We start from the raw sequence: 24,832 nt of genomic DNA, 5'->3' as shown, positions 1-24,832 counted from the left end.
GCCTTCTGTTTCTTGATTTCGCAGTCGGGCGCGTGCGCGACAGTTGCCCACCTTGAGCGGTTCGTGGCCGCTCTTTTTCCGTTTCTCTCTGGTGCCAACAACGGTGCCGCTGAGAGGATGACATCGGGAGCCGGACAGGCCCCCGAGACCCAGCTGAGCTGGGCGGCGACGGTGCAGAGGCTTTTCCACCTGGTTAAGTATGAGAATTTGGTGGCCGGCGTGAGCGGCGGTGTGGTGTCCACGCTGGTGCTGCACCCGCTCGATTTGGTCAAGATCAGGTTCGCAGGTAAAACTAGCTCTCAGCTTCTGAATGCCTCCCCTCAGCCAGGGAAATAGTGGGCAGCATGCCAACGGTGTGAAATCACGGAGTAGCCAGGAGGGAGTGGCGTGTCATACATGGAGCTGAAAATGTAAAGGACGGGTTGGGTGTGTGATGGTGGGTCAGTCACTGCTCCCTACTGGGCAGTGTCACTGTCGGATGTCCCTCCATTCGACGATGACATCTACCCAGAGTCGTGAGTTTCTGCCATGGGTCTTCATGTGACTGAACAGACTGATACTCGACCCACAGACCTTCGGGCACGGGGGACAAGACACCCCATATTGTAGTGGGATCCGGAGTGCAGAACTTACAACTTTTTCTTTCCTTCTCTGCGGCCACTCTGCCTCGCCGTTCAGGTGTTGGGACTTGAAGTGGCTTCATGGACAGGTTGTCACCATTCTGAATGATTGGAAGCTAACTCTTCCCAGTCATAAATGTCCGTAAGACCATAAGACATTGGAGCAGAAATTAGGCCATTCGGCCCATTGAGTCTGCTCCGCCATTCAATCATGGCTGATAAGTTTCTCAACCCCATTCTCCCGCCTTCTCCCCGTAACCTTTGATCCCCATACCAATCAAGAATCTATCTATTTCGGTCTTAAATACACTCAATGACCTGGCCTCCAGAGCCTTCTGTGGCAATGAATTCCATAGATTCACCACTCTCTGGCTAAAGAAGTTTCTCCTCATCTCTGTTCTAAAAGGTCTTCCCTTTACTCTGAGGCTGTGCCCTCAGGTCCTAGTCTCTCCTACTAATGGAAACACCTTCCCGATGTCCACTCTATCCAGGCCTTTCAGTATTCTGTAAGTTTCAATCAGATCCCCCCCCCCCCCCCCAATCCTTCTAAACTCCATCGAGTATAGACCCAGAGTCCTCAAACGTTCCTCATATGTTAAGCCTTTCATTTCTGGGATCATTCTCGTGAACCTCCTCTGGACCCTCTCCAGGGCCAGCACATCCTTCCTGAGATACTGGGCCCAAAATTGCTCACAATATTCTAAAGGTGGTCTGACCAGAGCCTTATAAAGCCTCAGCAGCATATCCCTGCTTTTATATTCTAGTCCTCTTGAAATAAATGCCAACATTACATTTGTCTTCCTAACTACTGCGTCAACCTGCAAGTTAACCTTAAGAGAATCCTGGACTAGGACTCCCAAGTCCCTTTGCACTTCAGATTTCTGAATTCTCTCCCCATTTAGAAAATAGTCTATGCTTCTATTCTTCCTACCAAAGTGCATGACCTCACACTTCCCCACGTTGTATTCCCACCCTGGTTTTCCCAGTGGTTCCTCTCCATACATCAAAGTCACAGCCAACCTTGTACCAATGTCCCCAGAAAGATGATCGTTTCTTCTTTTGGGATGGTAGTGAGGACTTCATCAAGGTCAGGATAGAGCTTAACATCTTAATTAGAGTCAAAGGTCGGGGTATAAGCACTGATGATGGTGGCATGTTGGTCATAGCCGAACTGTAGGTGAAGTATCATGTGTCTTTCATTTATTCAATTGTGGAGTTCAGGCATTGCATCCAAGATCCTACTCTGGATGGCAAAACCACTCGGTGGGCATGAGGGTTGCTGTCAGCCTTTCATTTCCAGTAGAAGGTGCATTCCCTTGCTTGTTCCTTCAGCAGCTCTCGCTGAGGGCGGTGATGTCATTTTGGAGTCTTGATAGCTCATGTGTTACAAGAACTGCAATTGTTTCCGAGCAATTACTTTTGAGATTATCTGAGCATTCTGATGTTCCAATTTGCAAAATTTAAAGTTTTTTTTTCTTTGATCACAAAGATGGTGATCCTGCAGTGTGTGGTTCTCCAGCTGGAATAAAGTGGGACTGCCTATTTTTAGGGTACATTTTCTGGCCACCACCTCATTTGGTGTGAGCAAAGGATATCCTGAAGGAGACTACTCAGTCACAGCTGCTGCTGCCCAAGGACACCTCTGCCCAAACACCCAACAGTTTTCATGAATCTGTTGCCTGTGTGCAGATTGTTGACTCAAGGACTACCAGTTTCACAGCCCTGTCCCTGTCACCAATCCTGCCCTGGCACTTGACAGATGGACCCTTGTAGAATTCTGTAGGCTTTGATGGCTTCCCAAGGTCCCCACATTAAACATTGTCCACATGATCTTGATGGGTTAGTGGTCAGATTTTGGTGATATGTCAAAGCATGATGGTCTGGACCACCTTGCTGCTGCAGCCTTCTTCTGCCTTTGCAGCTGGTGTGCGACACAGTCTTCCTTTGTCTTGTTGTTGAAGATTTTTTGACCACTCTTTGTCTGGCACCTCCCGATCTTCCCACTATGGGTGGTCCTACCAGAGCAAGGATCTCCTGATGGCAACGCTTGAGGGATCATTGGAATGCGCAAGCCTGTCCAACATGTCAAAGGGGCAACTCAGATAAAAAGGGCAGTGTGACAAACATAACAACAAGGTCGGGGTGTTTACATTGTGTCAGTGGAGTGGAAGTGTTTAACTGTGTAACAGTGGGGTGGGAGTGTTATCTGCAGTGGGGGTGGGAAGGGCTGGGACGGGGTTTGTCATTTGCTATATTAGAAATGTTCAGTAATTTGATAAAGGGCTAACTCGAAATGTATAAACCAGAAATCTTAAGTTACTTGAACATGAAATTTGTTTTTGTTTTTGCAGTCAGTGATGGGTTGCAGATGAGGCCAAAATACAATGGGATTGTACATTGTATGAGGAGCATCTGGAAACAGGATGGAATACGAGGGCTTTACCAAGGAGTAACCCCAAATGTCTGGGGTGCAGGTTTATCTTGGGGATTATACTTCTTCTTGTAAGTACTGGAAACATTATTACAGGATCTGTCAGCTAGAATTCTCTGCTTTGGGTGGAATGATTTCGTGTGTGGATTACAATTGTGAAAATATTTTCAAAGTTGCTAATTTTGACAAGTAGGCGTCTTCACTTTGAGAGCGAGAGAGAGAGAGTTTGGAACCCTTCACTTTTCTCCGAGATCCCAAACTATGGACAAAAAGTTGGATGACCTATTTATATGCTCTCCACACCACTCCTGTTCACTAGGGAAGCAGGAGGGTGCTCCAAGATGATCATTCCTCCAATTTTCCTACCCCATAAAGAAATGCCTGGCTAATACTCTGCACTTCACCACTGTGATACAGTTGGGATCTGGAACCAGTGCCATGCAGATGTGAGTTGTAAATATAACAACCGTGTCTTTAGTTTTTTGAAATATCGGCACATATCCAGCCAATTTGTTTACACTTCAGCTCAATGGGTAACAATCTTGCCTCTGAGTCAGTAGGTTCCGAGCTCAAGTCTCACTCACTCTCGGACTTGAACACAAAAAAATGAAGGCTGACACTCCAGTACTGTCCCTCAGAGGTATCATTGTTCGTATGAAACTTTGAACAGAAGCTTCACCTGCCCTCTCCGGTGAATGTAAAAGATCCCAAAGATCATCTTTTGAAGAAGACCAGGAATCTGATCCCTGGTATCCTGGACAGTATTGATCCTTTAATCAAGATCACAAAAACAGATTCTCTGGTCATAATTGCATTGCTGTTGTGGGAGCTTGTTGTGCACAAATTGGTTGCCTCATTTCCTACATTACAACTTTGTTTCAAAAGTACTTCATTGACTGTAAAGCTTTTTGGAATGTCTGGTGGAAGTGAAAGGTACTGTGTAGGCTTTTTCTTTATAAAAAGCAAACAAGATAAATGGCCAATGAACCTGTTTGGCACAAAAGCAGAAAATGCTGGAAAAACTCAGCAGCTCTAGCAGCATCTTATGGAGAGAGAAACAGAGTTAACGTTTCGAGTCTGTATGACCCTTCAGAGCTAAAGAGAAGTAGAAATGTTTTGAAATTTATACTGTTTAAAAGGGGTGGAGCAGGTGAAGCTGGATAGAAGATCAGTGATAGGCGGGGGACAAAGGAAAGATTGACAAAGATGTCATGAACTAAAGGACAAAGGGAGTGTTAACAGTCGTGGTAAGGGCTAAAGAAGGTGCTGATAGTGACGTAAAAGTAAGAAAGCAGAAATGTGATAATTGCAGAACAAGGGTAAGCATTGTGTGAAAGAACAACTTGGAACAGGTAACAGATGACCCTTTTGGGAGTTGGGTTGTGGGAGGGGGTGGTGAGGACAAAAGGATGGAAAATGGGATAAAAGGGGGGATTAAAAAGGGGGATAAAATGGTTAATAAAAGTAAGTGGATAAAAAATAAAATTGAATTGTAGAGAAAAGGAATTAAAAAGGGGATGAGGATAGAGGAGAGTGTTGATGGTCTGAAGTTGTTGAACTCACTTTTAAGTCCGGAAGGCTGTAAAGTGTCTAATCGGAAGATGAGGTATTGTTCCACAAGTTTACATTGGGCTTTACTGGAACATTGCAGCAGACCAAGGACGGACATGTGGGCATGAGAGCAGGATGGTGCGTTGAAATGGCAAGCAACAGGAAGGTCTAAGTTGGTATTGGTTAGTCACTTCAAAATCTGAACCTTTATAATAAAGTCTCCTGTCCATCATGTATGTCAAACCTATCATTTACATTGACTGTTTCCTAGTGACAATTAGTTCCTTATTTTTCATTTGTTAAGAGTTTGTCACATCACATCAAAGGCAATTCTATCCAATCACAAAGCTATGATGTTTCCCCATTAACCCCCTATATAGCCTTTAAACTATGCTTATAATGCGTTTTATTTTAACAGACTTTAACCATTCAGGGAAAAATACTAACTTTATCCTACCTTCAAATCATTCCAAAAACACACACCATGGCCTGACTGCCTGTCAGGATCTTTACCTGGGTAACTCTTCCTAAGCACTTCATTGTCCAGCTCACAATGTTGAACTTGATGTTCTGAGCCAAACAATTTTAGCACAGTTTCAGTGAACCAGCGCATGGCCAGTGTAATTGTACTGTGAAACTTCCGTGCCATCACCAGATCCATTGTGGATGGATAATTGTGTGAAAGCACCAAATAAATCAGGCACAAGGACTTCACAGGACCATTTGGTTTTCCAATTAAGTTCTTAAAATTTTAATGTTTTAAGTTCTGTGCATGTGCACAATTAGTAATAATAGTTAATGCTGAAGAACTTCGACAATAATCTTTTTTATGCAGCAGCTATTTAGTTAATAAAAAACTGAGTAATTTGATTCTTACTGTGAAAATTATTCCAGCAATTCCTTTTATTCTTAAACGGAGTAGGTTAGTATTATGATACAGAATCATTTATAAAACCTGTATTAATAGTAATATTCTGTGTTGGTGATTGAATGACTAAACCGAGATGTATTATTTTCAGTTATAATGCCATCAAGGCCTACAAACAGGATGGTCGACCAGCTCAACTTAGCGCTACTCAGCACCTTATCTCAGCTGCTGAAGCTGGTAAGTAGTTGGAAGAATTAAACTTGCTTGGCTAGGTGATGAAAGTATGGCTACCATATTAATGTTTCAGTATTACATTAGTGCATAAAAATATTACTGGATTATTACTTATAAAATGCATTTTCAAGCTATAAATTAAAGTTTTGTCCATTTCCCCTCAGTAGTATTACGTTTCTGTGCAATATGCAAGGATTAATAGACACTCCCACATATATTCTTTTTCATTAATTGGGTAGTATTATATCACTTTCAATTAATTTGTTTTTATTAGCATTGGGTAGTAAGATTGGCCATGTGCTTACTGCATGTCTTTGAGGTACCCTGTCCATGCAGTTGAATTAATGGCCCGAATTTTGCAGCCAGTAGTGAAGCGATGACACTCAATGCTGACCTTGAAGAAAGCTGCCCACAAATACCTAGCAATCTCTGTGGCATGGGTTTCACCTTGTTCACTTATTTGAATCTGACGCCAGGCCAGGTGGCTCTCCAGCCTCCATAACGGTGATGTTGTCAAACAGAGTAAACAGCCAACTACATTGTAGGATTCTCATGGATAATAAACCAAGAAGTAAAAACTTTACAGAGAGTGAAATAAAGAATAGAACATACACATTAGAAGCTGAAATATAAACCTTTTTTTAAATATAATTTTTATTTTCTTAAAACACTATGGACTTCTTTATCTTGATGGAAAAATTTGGCATTACACAAAATTAGTTTTCCAGGGCCAGTGAAGTTGTTCAGCAATTATTATGACTTAGTATGTGTTTAAAAACCCAGTTATATCTCAAAACAAGGTGCAACTGTATTGTGAGTCCTTTAACAATGATATTACAATTTAAAAATAAAGTTGTCATCAATTCAAGATTGCTGTTTGCTGGCACTTCACATCTTATAGAAGGGCAGGAAATCGCTGATGATGTTAACTGCATTTCTACACTTAACATCACATGTGGATGCCAGAAGTTGTTGTCAGGTTTACAGAGTAATGATGACGACATTGACAGTTTCGCCGTCATTACAACCGCAACACCCGAGCTAATGGTTCTCATGATCTTTATGCCTTCTCAGAAGGATATGGAGGCGTTAAAGAGGGTGCAGAGGAGGTTTACCAGGATGCTGCCTGGTCTGAAGGTTATTAGCTATGAGGAGAGGTTGGAGAAACTCGGATTGTTCTCATTTGAGCCACGGAGATTGAGGGGCGACCTGATAGAAGTTTACAAAATTATGAGTGGCATGGACAGAGTAGAAAATCAGAAGCTTTTTCCCAGGGTGAAAGAGTCAATTACTAGGGGACATAGATTTAAGGTGAGAGGAGAAAACTGTAGAGGAGATGTGCGGGGCAAGTTTTTTACGCAGAGGGTAGTGAGTGTCTAGAATTTGCTGCTAGAGGAGGTGGTGGAAGCAGGTACGATAGTGGTGTTTAAGAGGTAGCTTAATAAATACATGAGTAGGATGGGAATAGAGGGATACGGACCCTGGAAGTGCAAAATGTTTTAGTTGACGGGCAATATGATCGGCGTGGTCTTGGAGGGCCGAAGGGTCTGTTCCTGTGCTGTACTTTTCTTTGTTCTTTGTTCTAATGATGAGTTGAAGCTAAATTATCAGAAAATAACATATTGTATTCCAATTAAAATGGCAATTCTATCAAGAAAAGAAATTATTTTAATAGAGTGAAGCAGATTGTGCTCAACCAACGTTTTTGCATTCATCATTTTATTCAGCTGCCAAGTGTAGTAGAATACTCACACTAAACTGTTCTGTCGCTATCTTACAGTTGTTCCATTTGTCATTGTAATTTGACATGTAATACAGTAAAAATTGCCCTTGTGGATCTGTTCAGGGAACATGGTTCAGCTCCTTTCTGTCTATGGTGATTATTTGTGTTTTTTTATTGACCAAATACTCTTTTGCTTTATCCCTCTTTTTATTGCCTGCCCTTGCCAGTGCAAAAACTCATCTCAAGAATTATTTGTGAGAGGGGAAAATAATTTTTTCTGGAACAAGCATGCTGAATACCTTTTTAGCACAGCTTGTAGTTTTGCCTGGAATGCTAGCAGAACAATGTAGGGATTTAACTGAGCTCTGGGGATTACATGCAACATAATGATGCATCAAAGAAGGTGCTTATTCAGAAATATTGGCAAGCTTTGCAATCTTAACTATAATTAACTTTGCGTATTTGCATAACATTTAATTGGAGCTGGGAGGAAAGTTCCACTATTATTGAGTAGACTTCTGTGTATCGGTGGTATTTCCAATAATGTTTTCTCGTATGAGATACATAGTATTAAACATATGCCTTTGTGAAAGAAACTTTGAGAATTGCAATGAGGACAACAAAAATGGAAAGATTGTTTTAATTGTTTTGTACAGATCGAAGTATTTTTGGGTAATATGGGCTATTTGTGTTGGTATGGAATAACAACATTCATGTTATTAAAAGCACAATTGCTGAAGAAATCATCTTCTGAAATACTAATCCGCTTTGGAAATTCACTTTACATGTTACCTCCTTCAGCAAATGTACCTGTATTTTTTAGGTGCTGTAACACTTTGTATTACAAATCCGATTTGGGTGACGAAGACACGGTTAGTCCTGCAGTATGATGCAGGGGTCGATCCATCAAAGAGGCAGTACAAAGGCATGTTGCATGCCCTTTTGAAAATATATCAAAATGAAGGTATCCGTGGACTCTACAAGGTGAGGTAATAATGCCAGTAACTGGACCTTGAAGTTGTAAAGTCTTTGGCCCAATTTTTGCAGTGAAAATCATCATTATCAAGGAGTAAGTTGGATGGCAACTCCCAGCATCTGCACATGCTCAACAAAACACAGAAAACAGGAAGTTGGTATGAATTGCCCTCCTCCTCCTGAAGATGTGCTATATCAGTATCTTGCAGAGAGACTCAGCGTTCAAATGCATGGAAGGGTTTGAATTTACAGCACTTACAAAATATGGCAGAAAAAGTTAAGGCTTTTCCATTATAGTGTAAGCAAATTTTTAAAGGCATGATAAGCCTTCATTGTTGCAAAAAATCTTCTCTGACACACAGAATTCACTTGTATGAATGTGGAGTCTCATTCCTTCTGATTTTATTTATTATTGGAAATTTTTAAGTTTTGTTTTAAAAGAATTTTTAAAAAACTTTTTTTCCCCGTTTCTTTTATCTTTTTCGTTACATCCTATTTTTCTTTCATTCCCTTTATTTTGCTTTCTGTACATGCTTTGACCTTGAATTAAATATTCTGGCACTTCCTGGTTTAGACTCTGCATGTCTCAGTAAGAATAGAATAAAATCATAGAATAGTTACAGCACATGAAGGGCATTCAGCCTGTCTAGTTCATGTCAGCTCTCTGCAAGAGCAAATTGGCTAGTCCCACTCCCTTGCCCTTTCCCTTTTCACTATGCAAATTCTCTCTCTTTAGGTGCTTATCGTTTTATGTATTCATTCATGGGATGTGGGCATCACTGGCTAGGCAGTGGTGAGCTGCCTTCTTGAACAGCTGCAGTCCATGTTGTGTAGGTATACCTGCAGTCCTGCTAGGGAGGGAGTTCCAGGATTTTGATTCAGTGATAGTGAAGGAACAGCGATATATTTCCAAGTCAGAATGGTGAGTGGCTTGGAGGGGAACTTCCAGGTGGTGGTGCTCCCATGTGTTTGCTGCCCTTGTCCTTCTAAATGGTTGTGGTTTTGAAAGCCACAATTAAATTTGCTTCCACCACACAGAAATGTACTCTAGATCCTAACCACTTGGTGCATTAAAAGTATTTCCTCTTATCGCCTTCACTTCTTTTGCCAGCCACCTTAAATGTGTCCTCTGGTTCATGACCCTTCCACCAATGGGAATAATTTAATTCTATCCACTCTGTCTGACCCCTCATGATTTTTGAATGCTTCTATCAAATTCCCTTTTCTCTGAGAACAGCCCCTGCTTCTCCACATCCCTAGAACCATTCTTGTAAGATACTTCTGCACCCTCTCCAAAGATGTCATTCACATCCTTCCTAAAGCGCAGTGCCCAGAATTGGACACACATGAACGTAGAGCAGGAGTAGGCTATTCAGCCCCTCGAGTATGCTCCACCATTTAACAAGACTATGGTTGATCTGATAGTAACCTGAAATCTGCATTCCACCTACCCCTGATAACCTATCACCCTCTTGCTTACCAAGAATCTATCCACCTCTGCCTTAAAAATATTTAAAGACTCTCCTTCCACCACCTTTTCAGGGAGAGAGTTCCAAAGACTCTCAACCCTCTGAGTGAAAAAATTTTGCCTCATCTGTTTTAAGTGGGCAACGCCTTATTTTTAAACTAATTCTGGATTCTTCCACAAGAGGAAACATCCTCTCCACATCCACCCTTTCAAGGCCCCTCAGGATCTTGTACATTTCAATCAAGTCGCTTCTTACTTTTCTAAACTCTGGATACAAGCCTGGTCTGTTCAGTCTTTCCTCATAACACATCCATCCATTCCAGGTATTACTCTGGTAAACTTTCTGTGAACTGCTTCCAATGCATTTACATCCGCTCTTAAATAAGGTAACCGCTACTGTACACAGTACTTCAAATGTGGTCTCACTAGTGCCCTGTACAACTGAAGCATAACCTCCCCACTTTTGTATTCAATTCCCCTCACAATAAATGATAACAATCTATTAGCTTTCCTAATTACTTGCTGTACTTGCATACTAGCCTTTTGTGATTCCTGCACTAAGACACCCAGATCTCTCTGCACCTCAGAGCTCTGCAATCTCTCACCATTTAGATATTCTTTCTGCCAAATTGGACAATTTCACGTTTTCCCACATTATACTCCATTTTCCAGATCTTTGCCCACTCACTTAACCTATCTATAACTTTTTGTAACCTCCTTATGTCCTCTTCACAACTTACTTTCCTACCTATCTTTGTGTCATCAGCCAATTTGGCACTCCCTTCATCCAAGTCATTTATATAGTTTGTAAACAGTTGAGGTCCCAGCACTGACCACTGTGGCACACCACTTGTTACATCTTGCCAACAAACACCAACCCTAGATACTGATTCCAGTCCCTTCATGTCCACTGTTTCAGGCTAAAATAAACCATTCACAGCCTTGGTGTTTTCTTTGACTCAGCTGAGTTTCTAACCCCATATCCTCTGTATCACAAAGATCACCTACTGGCACTTCCCTAATGTCACCCATATCTGGCCTGCCTCAGTTCATCTGCTGCTAAAACTCTCAATCATGTTTTTGTTACCTCCAGAGCCCTCTATTCCAGTGCTCTCCTGGCTGATCTCTCACCTGCTATCATCTCATTAATTTAAGCTTATCCAAAACTTTGCGTATATCATAACTCGCATCAAGTCCCTTTCACCCATCACCCCCTTATTCGCTCATCAATATTGGCTTCCAGTCCAACAACAGCTCAATTTAAAAAATTCTAATCCTCGTGTACAAATTTTCAGCCCTGCAACCCTCTTAGAACACTGCGTTTCTCTAACTCAGACCACGAGAGCATCCCTACCTCCCTTGCACCACCATTGGTATCCATGCCTTCCATCATCTGGATGCTAAGCTCTGCAATTCCCTCCCTAAATATTTCCACCTCTTGCTGCTCCTTGAGACCATTATTTGTACCAGCTTCTGGCCAATTGGCCTAATGTCTCCTTCTTTGGCTCAGTGAATTGTTGTCTGATTACATTGTGAAGCACATTGGGACCTTCTGTGTTAACTGTACTTGGACAAGAGGAAGGGAACAAAGTAGAGGACTGGTGGGCAGTGGAGAATTCAAGTCTCAAGTTGTTTTTAAAATCCACAGATCCATCCATCTTTATTGGTTCACCTTTTCAAAATCTTTTAAGAGATTAAAATACAATCATGCAAAGTCTAAACCATTCACTTTCAGATCCCGTTATTCGTAATGTTTGCCTAATATAAGTCTGATATTTTGTCTTTTGTTTCTATACAACTCTGGACCAATTTTCTTTATAATAAATAACTTAACTGGATATTTCGGGAAAGGATTTTTTTTGTCTGATTAATCTAGCTGAAAAATTTAAATCCAATGCTTTTAAAATTTTCTTAAATGTTTACCCAAGTCTTGGTTATTTGAATCCAATTATATATGAACTGAAAAATTGATGCTGGAAATATTGTAGTGTTTGAACTCTGTATATCTGATTTTCTATAGGGCTTTGTGCCAGGACTTTTTGGTACATCGCATGGTGCTCTCCAATTCATGGCTTATGAGGAACTGAAGAAAGAATACAGTATATATAAGAATCTGGCAACAGATGCAAAATTGGTGAGCTTATTGTCAATGCAAGTTTAATTTCTAATTGTACAGCAAATTGTATTATTGGGCACTTTTGTTACAACACAGAAACCTCTCTTCAGATCCGAGAAAGCTGATGCTAAATTAAGATTTCATTTATGTAGACTCATTAACCTTTCCTTAAAGAACTATGTGTGCATTAATGCTATTTTCTACCATTTATTGTGCACAATGTTCCTGGCAGGGTACAACATAATATTCTCTCTGATTTTAGGTCGGTGCTTTCATTTAATACACTATCATTATTTGCATTCTTCTTTCCGATCAGTTAATAGTTCCAGCATTTCCAGCCATTGTTGATAAAGACAAATAATGATTCAGGGCTGCTCCTGTCCAGTCCCATCATCAGTGAATTTTGTGCTCTCAGTTGTTTAATATGACCTGGTGGCACCGCCCGGAAGGAGCTCGTGTTGACTGAAGGAGCAAGAAAATGAAGCAAAGCGACAATTTCAGATTTCTTTAATATTCATTCAAGGGATGTGGGCTTTGCTGGCTAGGCCAGCATTTATTGCACTTGAGAAGGTGGTGATGAGCTGCCTTCTTGAACCACTGCAGTTCATGTGGTGTAGGTACACCCACAGTGCTGTTAGGGAGGGATTTCCAGGATTTTGACCCAGCGACAGTGAAGTAATGGTGATATATTTCCAAGTCAGGTTGGTGAGTGGCTTGGAGGGGAACTTCCAGGTGGTGGTGTTCCCGTGTATCTGCAGCCCTTGTCCTTCTAGATGGTAGTGGTCGTGGGTTTGGAAGGTGCTGTCTAAGGTGTCTTGGTGAGTTTCTGCATTGCATCTTGTAGATGGTACACACTGCTACTACTGTGGTGGCGGAGGGAGTGAATATGGATGGGGTGCCAATCAAGCGGGCTGCTTTGTCCTGGGTTTTTGGAGTTGCACTAATCCATTCTTGACTTGTGCCTTGTAGAATATGGACAGGCTTCGGTGAGTTACTCGCCGCATGATTCCTAGCCTCTGACCTGCTCTTGTAGCCACAGTATTTGTACGGCTAGTCCAGTTCGGTTTCTGGTCAGTGTTAACCCCCAGAATGTTGATAATGGGGGATTTCGCAATGATTATGCCTTTGAATATTAAGGGGAGATGGTTAAATTCTCTCTTGTTGAAGATAGTCGTTGCTTGACATTTGTGTGGCACGAATGTTACTCGCCACTTATCAGCCCAAGCCTGGATATTGCCCAGGGCTTGCTGCATTTGGCCATGGACTGCATCAGTACCTGAGGAATTGCGAATAGTGCTGAACATTGTGCAGTCATCAGCGAGCATCTCCATTTCTGACCTTAGGTTGGAAGGAAGGTCATAGATGAAGCAGTTCTCTTGCCACTCTTTTTTCCTTAATCATTGCACTGTGGAGGAACTAAGCATTCCTTGGGGCATATCAGGAAAATCCATCCTCAAACTGTGACTGAATATTTTTAACTTAACCTCTTCCATCTCTCTTTCCATTGTCTGATTAACCTGTACATCCGTGTTATCTTCTGTGAGTGAAATTGGACCAATCCTCTTACCAATCATCATCATTGTACCTCTCCCATACCCATGAACTGCAGTCCTCCCAGTCAGTGGAGGAAGAAGGTAATGACAGTGAAGATCAACGGGCACCAGCACTTCATCATATACCTGCAATCATCAATTCAGAGACTGACACTGTGTATGTTAGAGATAAGGATAGAAAAGGGATCTACACCTGGTGAGAAATGGGGTACAAGCGTGCAGGAGTCAGGGTGAGGGGAAAGGATAGCACAGGTGCCAGCTTGCTAGAGGTGAGGTTGCACTGCAGTCCTACTTAAGAATATTCAGATGAGGACCTCGATGGGCCAGTCTACTGAAGAACGTTGATGGGTTTACGTAACCAGATGCATGGTGCACTGGAAAGCCTGCCAGAAAACATGCAGTCAATCTCGAAGCATGTAGAGGAGTCCAGTACCAACTTGGCACAAGCTTCAAGCCCATCCTTTCTTACATGGAACAAGTGGTCACTTTTATCAGCACACCTACGGAACATGCATGATGCAGCATCTGATGACCAAAGTCACAGTTTCATGGAAGAGAAGGCAGCTTCCATCAAAAGTCTGAGTACTGCAGTGGAAGCTCAAACAGCTTCCATCGTGGCTTTGGATACCAGTATTCAGAGGACCTTATTGGACTATACTGCAGTCCATCAATCTGTTATCCAACAAATCTGTAGGATTGCTGAAGTGCTGCCCTGGGAGAGTGGTGGTGACACCATTGAGCATGAGCTTCCTTTCCTCTCGCAGGATGATTGACTGAGTATAGTGACCTCCCTTATGTAGCAGTGTGCTATAAATGCAAGATGTTGCTTGTATCTCCAGCAGTGGTGTGCAGAAGTCAGCCGCACAGAAGTTAAGATCCACGATCACTTTGACAGCCATTGCAGCCATTTCCCTGCTTTGTGATTGCAGTTGTGGCTATAGCAGTTGGCGGATTTCAGTCATGACCTGTCTAGTGAAGTGAAGACATCTTGATCATTAGTCCTCCCGAAACTGAGATAAGCAAACTTCTCTCGCTCTCTCCAGTTATGATGAACCTTGATAAAGCTCTGAATCTGCCTCAGATACAGAATTGTGTCTAATTCTAGGCATCACACTTTGGGAAGAAATGTGACCACCTTTTCTATATGAGAAGGGATAGACCTCTAGCTCTGTGCCTGGTTGGTGGACTCCTCCATGCTCTTTGAGATTAAGTGCATGCTTTCTGGCAGGCTTTCCTGTGCATCGTTCATTTGGTTATATACACCCATCAGCCTTCTTCCGTAGATAGAGTCCTCTGAAGCAGAACTATGTGCAACCTTGCCCTCCCTCTGGATTTGTATGTGTGGGAAGTGCTGCCTCCTCATTATTTGTTGGCAATCTCACCTTTTATCGTGTATCACAATTTTTGTAAGTGGCAGTGGCTGCATTTTTGTGTATGTGATGCTTGAATGTTCCATACATGCATTTCTGCAAATTCATACAGCAGCCTACCTGATTTTGAGACAAATATCCGACCCCCACCTCCCGTGGTTTGGTATTCTTGCTATAGAGGATGCTGAAGTACACATTCTTGTTGAAATTTGTATTCAAACTTGGGTTTTGTATTCATAGGTCATCTAATATAGTTACAAAATAATTTCTAAATTATTCTAAATTGAAGGGAAATGTGTATATTGATAATTCTAATGTGTTTTCAAATTCTGCCTATAGTACTGGACAATGTTTTACATGTCTTGAGTGTGAATTGGATTGGGCAAGCTCGTTTATTTTTAGTTTCATTTAGGAGAGACAGTCTTACAGGTGTTATTCTATCTCTCAGCATTTTGCATGCTCTGCCAGACAGTGACACACCATGATGCATTACTGAAATCCTGCGTTTCAATGATCTATTTTTCTTTATTCCTTCATGGGATGTGGGCATCGCTGGCAAGGCCAGTATTTGTTGCCCATCCCTAATTACCCTCGAACTGAACAACTACTTCCAAGGGCAGTTCAGAGACAACCACATTGCTGTGGGTGTGGAGTTGCACTAGGCCAGACCAGGTAAGGATGGCAGATTTCCTTCCCTAAAGGACATGAGTGAACCAGATGGATTTTTATGCCAATAATCACAGTTTCATTGGGCAGAATTTTGCCCTTGATGGGTGTGCGGGCTCCACCGGCTCGGCAGCGGGCGGACAGCCGACCCCCACCACCAAAACTGGACCCGCCGCCATTTTGAGTGGGCAGGCCGATTAAGGTCCATCCAGCGGCCTGCCTGACAGGAAGCACTGTGCGCTTCCTGTGCGGGGGTGGAGGGAATCCCCAGCTGTCAAGACCGCACTGCTCCCCGAGACAAAGTGCTGTCTCAGGGAGATTACTAACAGTCGAAAAAACTTTAAAAATAGAAAAATTAAAAAATTATTAACCTGTCCCCCTCATGTGACAATGCCACACGAGATGGGACATGTTAATAAATATCACATAAAATGTATTAAAGTTTTTAAAAACGGAAATGAAACCTCATCCCGCCAGTGGGTGAGGTTTCATGTATTATTAGAAGTCCACTGGGGCTCCTGGCCTGCCCGCCAACCTTAAGGTTGAACGGGCAGGTCTTTAATTTTCTTAATTACTCTGTCAATGGCCTCAGTTGGCCATTGACAGGTCGGCGGGCGGACAGCTGATTTTGCTGTCTGCCCGCCTTCCTAAAGGGACCAGATGACGTCAGGGGTTCCTCCCGACGTCATCCCGCGTCATTTTCCCGTCGGCGAGCGGGCCCCACCCTCAAATCACTAATGGGAAAATTCAGGCCATAGTTATGATTACTGAGACTAGCTTTATATTCCTCTCCACCCTCTCTACCTCTGTCACTCACACTCTCTATATCTCTTTTTCTCCTCTTCCCGCCCCCACCACACATTATCTCTCTCTGCCCTCGCACTCACTCTCTCTTACTCTCTCTCTTGCTCCCACTCCCCTCACATTCAAATTACACTAGCTGCCATGGTGGGATTTGAACCCATGTTAACAGAGCATTAGCCTAAGTCTCTGGATTATCAGTCCCATCTTCCCTCAAAGTTATCTATTCCCCTATGGATATAAGAAAAACATATTTTTCCAATCTGTAGTCTCCTTTGAAGCTTGTTGATTTTGTACTTAGATTAAGATTAAATTAAATAACCTTAAATTTGCATTACTCTTACTTCTCAATTTTGTTAAGGTCAATTTTCTCATTTTTTTCCAATGGAACAAGTTTATTTCTGGGCATCTCTACTCTTTTAGAGCTCGAAGTCCCAGTGCATCCATGACTGTTTTGAAGCTATCATGTCCAAAATTAATTACATTCCAGAATTCCAATGTTCTGCAACCACAACCATTTCCTTTGTCAGTGACCTGAATTGTTGACTGGAGATTGCCACAGGTTACAGGTCCCACCACCGGGATCAGAAGTGGGGCTGGGATGACCCCACTTTGGCAGGTGGCAGGACCCAGGCTGCATTTTACAGCTGACAGCCAATTAGGGAGGGGAGATTCCCTACAAGAACTGCTGGCCCAATTGAAGGGCAAGGCAGCTCAGCAGCTTTAGTAGTGCTGCGGGGTGCAGTGGTCACTGCTGAGGGTGCACCTGGAGGAAGAGTTCATATCAATGGATGAGCATCCTCACAACAAAATAAGTAGATCTGGGGACCTCGGGGCCAGTCAGGCAGGTCTTGCCAAGTGTAGGGGCAGGGTCGCTGAGGGTTAGCAGTGCTGATGCCATGGGGGTGACCATTGACAGTGGGATGGGAGGCCCTCCATGGACCAAAGACACAAAAAAAAAGGAGGGCGCTCCCCCAGAGCCCACTTATAGGCCAAATGGCAGAGGGTCCCCCGCCCCTTCCCATCGCTGGTAAAATGTCAGCAGATGTGGGAAGAGACTCTTAATTGGCCAATTAAGTGGGCAAGCAGGACATCTGCCACTTTTCCCACTGATGGCAAAATGACATACTGGTGGTAAGGTATGTCCACTCGACGCCTTCCCGCAACATTTTGCCAGCCTTCCTGTCTCTGAGCCCCTCCCCAAAGCCCATGTAAAAATTCAACCCTTTAACTCAGTTTCTCTCTCCAGCATCTTTAGATGCTGCCTAACTGGCAAAATATTTTCAGCATTTTCTGTTTTTATTTCACATTTCCAGCATCCAGAGAAGTCTGCTTTTGTTTTAGCTGCTTCTTAGTTCATCACACAGGGCATTTTGAATACTGTTAATTTGCTTTCCACTGGTCATCCTTGCAGATAACGTCAAGCTGTTAGCAATTTTCATAATGTTAGTGGAAACTTCCTCCTTCATCTAGTTCATGAACCAGGGCCTCTCCAGAATGGTATAACCAAGCAGCACCTCTCCAGAACTCAGTTTTTGCCCTGTTCTGTTTCATTCATTATGATTTTTTTATTTCATGGTGTCATTTCACTTTTCAGTTCAGCTGGGTAATTTATTAAATGTCTTGAGCTCTGGTTTTCCTTAAAACACATTAGACTGACTTTATTTCAGTGCTTTTTCTTTTCTTTGACAGTTGCAAACTGATCCTAGTCACCCAAAGCCCTTGGCCTTTGGAACATGAGGTCAATTGTCAGGCGTTTTACAATTCCAGTAGCTCCTGTGGTTGACCTTTTTGCAATGCAGTTGTATCACTCAGCATTAGCTTTTTCAGCATCGTCTTATGAATAATATTTGCATTGCACATATTGAATCACCGTTGTAAAGTTTACCAATGACTTTTCTGTTGTAATGGTGCTGCTTTAAAGGTCTAGACCAAGGGTGGGGACCTTTTTCTTATCAAGGGTCACTCACACATAGCCAACATCAGTCGTGGGCCACACACATAAAAACCAACTTAATTACCTTTTCGGAGAGAACATAGAAATGTTCAACTCACCTGCTGCTTTAACACGATGGCTGAGTTTGCTTTTCCTTAATGAGCCTTGTTATGTATGCTGGCACTGATGATTTTGCTGTTTGCAACTGGCTTTCCAAATTCGTGTCTGTTAATCTGACATGCAGATGGTTCTTTGCGAGAGAAAGTTCTGAAAAAACTGCTCACAGCAGTACATGCATTGCAGGTTTTTGTTTCTGAAGGGTAGGAAAATGCAGTGTTGCCCTTTTCCAGTTGCATTTGCCATAGCTTTATTTTGGTTTCAACTGATTTCACATTTGAAAGAAGGGAAGTAAGAAGCTGGTTTGGCCCTTGCAATTTGACATTGAGCTCAGACAGATACTGCGAAATGTCGACAATGAAAGCCAAGTCACCCAATCATTTGTTGTCACTCAGCTCTGCCACAGATTTTCATGCATTGCTACTAAAGCAAGCAAGCCCTCTTGAATCTCAAAATCTGCCATGATTCCATGCAGAAAAATCACCAGTTGACATATTTATTATAAAAACAAAAAAACTGCGGATGCTGGAAATCCAAAACAAAAACAGAATTACCTGGAAAAACTCAGCAGGTCTGGCAGCATCGGCGGAGAAGAAAAGAGTTGACGTTTCGAGTCCTCATGACCCTTCGACAGAAGGGTCATGAGGACTCGAAACGTCAACTCTTTTCTTCTCCGCCGATGCTGCCAGACCTGCTGAGTTTTTCCGACATATTTATTATGTCTGTTTTCTCATCAATAGCCAGAGAATAAAATTCGAAATCAGCTGCAGAATCTTTCAGAGACTCAAAGTCTTAAGCCATATCATTAATTCATCTGACATGGTCCTGTGAAATAAGCTCTCTCACTCAAATAATTTGATTTTCTCTCGAGCTGCGGTTGCAGCGATGTACTCCTAAGCTTTTTGCGATAAGTTCACGCACCCTGGTTTGCATAATACTGTCTTACCACCCTTCTTGGTCTTGTGAAAATTGCTTGCTGCGTGCTCACATTCTTTTTAAGTGCTTTAATTTTGTCCAGTCGCACTTGTCCTTGAAATTCTTCATATTTGATGTGCTTCGTGTTGTAGTGTCTTTCTATGTAGACTTTTTACATCACAGAAATCGCTTCTCCACAAATCTGGCATATGGGCTTGCCTTTCACTGCCACAAAAAAATTGTTTGTCCTTTTTTCATTAAAGACTCGATACTTCGCATCCACTTTTCTTCTTTTGTTTGCAACAGCCATGTGTTTTTTTTTAAAGAAACCTGTGAGAATACCATGTGCAACAAAACCCCAAGCAAGTGTATCATGTGGGAACAGCGGATCCCGGACAAAATGTCAGGACAAAATAGCTGAAAGGAAGCAGTGGGACATTTAAGAAATTCCACCTGTAATGAGGATTGCTCACTGGCACACTATCCTCAGGCTCCCTGAGAAATTTGCACTAATCTCAAATCTGCCGACTTTTGTCAAGGGACGTTTACTGGGTGCCTGCCTTCCACAAGAGAAGCGCAGCCAAAAAATGAACTCTGTCCCCACGAGGCTGAGCTTTGTTGTGTTTGGCAAGCGGGAGCTGCTTCTAAAATGGCGCAAATGGTATTTGCAGGAAAGTCCCCACCAAATGGGGCTTGTCGCTGTGTTACCTTCAACCCACTCAAAGGCTGGATCTCAAGCGCGGTTTCTAAGATTCTAAGTGGCTGGGCTGAATTTCAACAGTTCTCGGGAGCTGGGCTGGAAAGTGCGATGCCTAAAATGGCAGAGACATATGCGTCATATGCACGTGATTTTTTTTTTTAAGTCTCACCGTGGGCCAGATGAAAAAGTGCAATGGGCTGGATCTGGCCCGTGGGCCAGGGGCTTCCCATCCCAGTCTAGACACATGCGCAGGAGCACTGATACAAGAAATCACGTCAGCTTTGGAATGCCTCTGAAGAATCTTGAGAGTTCAGAGTCCTCTTACAAAATTGTGAGTGAATGCATCTCACAATAATACACCTCATCTACTTCTTAGCAGTTGCATCCAGAATCTCATTTAAGGCATTTTAATTAGCCTTTTAAATTGAGAAGTACAAGTGCTTATCCATTGCAGCATGCCATTGCAATTGACTCCTGTGCTAATAGGTTAATGCCATTTGCCCAGTATAAATGGCTGCTCGCGCTAAGACTGAACAGTAAGAAGTGGGGACTATAAATGCAAAGTCTTGTTTTAGATAGTTTGGATTGTCTGACTAACGTTCAACTGCAAAGATGTAAAGGTAACTATCTAGCTGTTGAGTCAGGTTTTCTTGAATTGTTATTGAGCTTTGTTTGCTTGGGGTCTGAATAGCAATTCTGATACAATGTTCAGGATCCATAATATTTTCTGATTTATGGCATCTGCACCAGAATTCCTGATATTCACTTCTGAGATGCGAGTTCAAATTCGTAACATCCTTTCTACGGACGGGTTTGAATAAAGCTTAAAAATCTGAAAAGCTGCCTACGTGAAGGAACCATTTGTGTTCTTTCAAAATATAGTTAATTGAAAACATAAACATTACAGGCCTGTTTGAGTTTTCATAATAATTGTAAAATTTTAATTTTGTTTTTCTCCTGTGTCTGCCTCAGAATCCTTTAGAATACGTAACAATGGCAGCATTGTCCAAAGTTTTTGCTGTAACAGCAACGTATCCTTATCAAGTAGTGCGCGCTCGGCTGCAGGATCAGCATACCCAATACTCTGGAGTAATGAATGCTGTATGGAGAACATGGAGGTAAGGCTTCATTGCAAGAGGATTTGAGTTCAGAAGTAGGGATGTCTTACTGCAGTTGTACAGGGCCTTGGTGAGACCTGAGTATTGTGTGCAGTTTTGGTCTCCCTACCCAAGAAAGGATATACTTGACATAGAGGGAGTTCAGCAAAGGTTCACTAGGCAGATGCCGGGGATGACAGGACTGTCATATGAGGAGAAATTGGTTTGACTGGGCCTGTATTCACTAGAGTTTAGAAGAATGAGAGGGGATCTGATTGAAACATATAAAATTCTAACAGGCTACACAGACTAGATGCAGGGAGGATATTTCCCCTGGTTGGAGAGTCTAGAACCATGGGCCACAGTCTCAGGATACAGGGCAGGCCATTTAGGACTGAGACGAGGAAAAATTTCTTCACTCAGAGGTGGTCAACCTGTGGAATTCTTTACCACAGAAGGCTGTGGAGGCGGAGTCACTGAGTATATTCAAGAAAGAAATTGATAAGTTTTTGGATATTAGGGGGTTCAAGGGGTATGGAGAGAAAGTGCGTTAGTGGCGTTGAGATAGAGTCATGATCATATTGAATGGTGGAGCAGGCTTGAAGGGCCGAATGCTGAGGGAAGTAAGGGTGGAGATTGAGAAGGTGCTAACCATAAATCTTCCAAACCTCATCCGATATGAGGCTGGTGCCAGAGAGGTGGGGAATTATAAATCTTACACCCTTGTTCATAAAAGGCTGGGAGGATAAATCCAGCAACCATAGGCAGGTCAGTTTCATCTAGGTGGTGGAAAAGCTTTTAAAAATAATAATCTAGGACAAAATTAACAGCTACTTGGATGAGTTTAATTAAGTAAAGCCAGCAGGTATTTGTTAAAGGCAGATCGTGTTTAACTAACTTGATTGAGGTTTTTGAGAAGTTAACTGAGCTGATTCATGAGGGTAATACGGTTGATATGTATATGGACTTCCAAAGGACTTTTGATAATGTGCCACATAATAGGCTTGCCAGCAAAATTGAAGTCCGTGGAATAAAAGGAACAGTAGCAGCATGGATTTGAAGTTAGCTGAGTGTGAGAGAACGGTAATAGTGAACAGTTGCTTTTCTGGAGGAAGGTATAGGGTTCCCAGGGGTTGGTACTAGGGCCACTGCATTATTTAATATATATTAATGACCTAGATTTAAATGTATAGGGCACAATTTCAAAATTTACAAATGGCACAAAACTTGGAAGTATTGTGATAAAATTCAAGTGTACATGGTGGAATGGGTAGACACGTGGCAGATGCAATTTAAAGCAGAGAAGTGTAGGAAGAGCAAGGAAAAGCAATATCAAGAGTACAATTCTAAAGAGGTGCTGGAGTATATGTGCACAAATTATTGAAGGTGGCAGGGCAGTTTGAGAAAGTGGTTAAATAGGCACACATGACCCTGGGCTTTATGAATAGAGGCATAGAATACAAATGCAAAGAATTTATAATGAACCTTTACAAAGCACTGATTCAACGTTCAATTTATGTGGGTAGATTGGAGAAACTCGAGTTCTACTTGGAGAAGAGAAGGATGAAAGGAGATTTGATAGATTTCAGAATTGTAAGGGATCTTGACAGAGTCAGTAGAGATAAACTGTACCCATTGGCAGAAAGCGAAGAACCAGAGGACATAGATTTAAGATGATTGCCAAAGGTGACACAAGAAGAATTTTTTTTACGCAGCAAGTAGTTAGGATCTGAAATGCACTGCACTGAGTGAGTGTGGTGGCAGCAGATTCAATCGTGGCTTGCAAAAGGGAATCGGATAAGCACCTGAAGAGGAAAGGTTACAGGGCTAAGGAGAAAGAACAGGGGAATGGAACTAACTGAGTAACTCTTGTGGAGAACCAGCATAGATAGGACAAGTCGAATGGCCTCCTGCATTGTAACTGTTCTATGATTCTAGGACATCCCCACCTCTCAAATGTCCATTTCCTCTTCTACAGCCTTCCTCAAAGCCCACCATTTTAACCAATCTTTTGATCATCGATCCTTATATCTCCCTTCTTTGGGTTGGCACTTCTTTTGACCTTTTTGACACTTCTGTGAAATGCTTTGGAATGTTTATTTATGTTAATGATGCTATATAAATGCAGATTGTTGATGTTTGTGTTAGGCTAACCAAAGGGGTCTTTTGATGATTGATGTTGCTAGTCATATAACAAGCAGATTGACCTAGATGAACAGATTTGTTTCTCATCATGGGCATATGGCTTCTTTACTCCTACTGTTTCAACTTGGCAATTGGATGCATAAAAGTTTGTGGGTGCAAACAGTATTCCAGAACTGGAGTACATACAAGTACAATTTCTGCAAGGGTTTCCAATCTCTCTGCCTAAAAGTAGCAGAAGATTAGTGGGGAAGCTTCAGAAAAGCTCTTTCACCAGTGTTCCAAAGTTAAGGCGGGAGATCGGAAGAAACCCCACAGAAACTCCAGGGGTAAATTTAAGCACTCTGAGGGAATGCTGCATGATCAGAGTTGCTCTATTCCAATGGTTCAGTTGCACATTACAGATATTCCCCGACTCCTAATATTTCTCCATCAACTAATAGCAGATTAATTGATCATGTTATTTGTTTTATGTGGGACATGGCTCATTAAATTAAAAACTATTTTTACCTCCATAAAATGATAATTTGATAAAATGTCTCTAATTGGTTGTGAATCTTGAGTATATGTTCAGTAGTGGCAAGTAGTTTTGATGTTAGCCTTCAACATTAAAAATATAAATCACTGGATATTAAATTGTTTTTTCTGGTGCTTTTGTGTTGTTGCTAAAATAATTATTGTAAGTAAATGGAAGGTTACATTTTAGTAATATGTAATTCCAAAATTGCCATTTTTTTTCAGGAATGAAGGTGTTCACGGATTCTACAAAGGAGTTGTTCCAAATGTGCTGAAAGTGACTCCTGCCTGTTGCATTACATTTCTGGTATATGAAAATGTATCTCAATTTTTATTTGGCTTCCATTAATCCTGAACTTTGGACTTGTCAGCATTTGAATCACGGAGGAATATCATTTTACCAAAATAAATCTACAAGAAAGAGAATAATGTCAAGTGCTCTGTAGCAACCACTTTCAGCACCCCCAGCTGTTGCAGTAGTATTTTAAATGCTGGTGTTAAAATATTATTGGTTTCATTTTATAAATCTGTAATGATAACAGATATAGATATGTTCATTTTTTTTTCATTCATGGGATGTGGGTGTCACTGGCAAGGCCGGTGTTTATTGTCCATCCCTTAAACTCAAGAGTTAAACTTATGAAGGTCAGATGTTACCTCTTGATAACATTCTTTTTAATATTTAATATTTTCCTTTTTAAAGGATCAAATTTCCTGACACTATAATCAACAAGTTTACAAGGAGCAACTAATGTCAAACTGAATTGATAAGTTTATGTTTTATATCCTTGCAGTGGTCTTTTGTAATAAAATACATTTGGTACAATAATGCACTCTTAATTAATGGGTGTTTATCTATTTTAAAATGTAATTTATTAAGTAAAGTTAATTATGGTTCAGTAGGAAAAGTTTATGTACTGTGCTCTGGGAAAATTTACAATCCTATATATAAATGTCATATAATATTGCTAAATCTAAATATTGTAATGAGCCTTGTTCCAAATGGCAGAACTAAATAAAATGTTAATTTTAA

The 24,832-nt window shown here is 41.7% G+C and overlaps 1 protein-coding gene across 1 annotated transcript; it reads left to right on the top strand.

The window, feature by feature from the left end:
• The first annotated feature begins 10 nt into the window (after positions 1-10).
• LOC121279352 (mitochondrial folate transporter/carrier-like) lies at positions 11-24,832 on the top strand. The gene is made up of 7 exons (XM_041190532.1): positions 11-286; positions 2,972-3,122; positions 5,622-5,707; positions 8,251-8,411; positions 11,891-12,004; positions 21,017-21,162; positions 24,025-24,832. The coding sequence occupies exons 1-7, from the start codon at positions 118-120 to the stop codon at positions 24,146-24,148; spliced, it is 951 nt and encodes a 316-aa protein (XP_041046466.1). The 5' UTR covers positions 11-117; the 3' UTR covers positions 24,149-24,832.

The sequence above is a fragment of the Carcharodon carcharias genome, chromosome 6, assembly GCF_017639515.1.
Source record: "Carcharodon carcharias isolate sCarCar2 chromosome 6, sCarCar2.pri, whole genome shotgun sequence".
NCBI lineage: Eukaryota > Metazoa > Chordata > Chondrichthyes > Lamniformes > Lamnidae > Carcharodon > Carcharodon carcharias.
This window is presented reverse-complemented; position numbering and strand designations above follow the sequence as displayed.

Bases quoted from the DNA above. Each gene is read 5' to 3' on its own strand.
- LOC121279352 (XM_041190532.1), top strand. From the start codon at position 118: ATGACATCGGGAGCCGGACAGGCCCCCGAGACCCAGCTGAGCTGGGCG. The intron at 5,708-8,250 runs GTAAGTAGTTGG...TGTATTTTTTAG, and splicing joins TATCTCAGCTGCTGAAGCTG to GTGCTGTAACACTTTGTATT. The intron at 12,005-21,016 runs GTGAGCTTATTG...TGTCTGCCTCAG, and splicing joins TGGCAACAGATGCAAAATTG to AATCCTTTAGAATACGTAAC.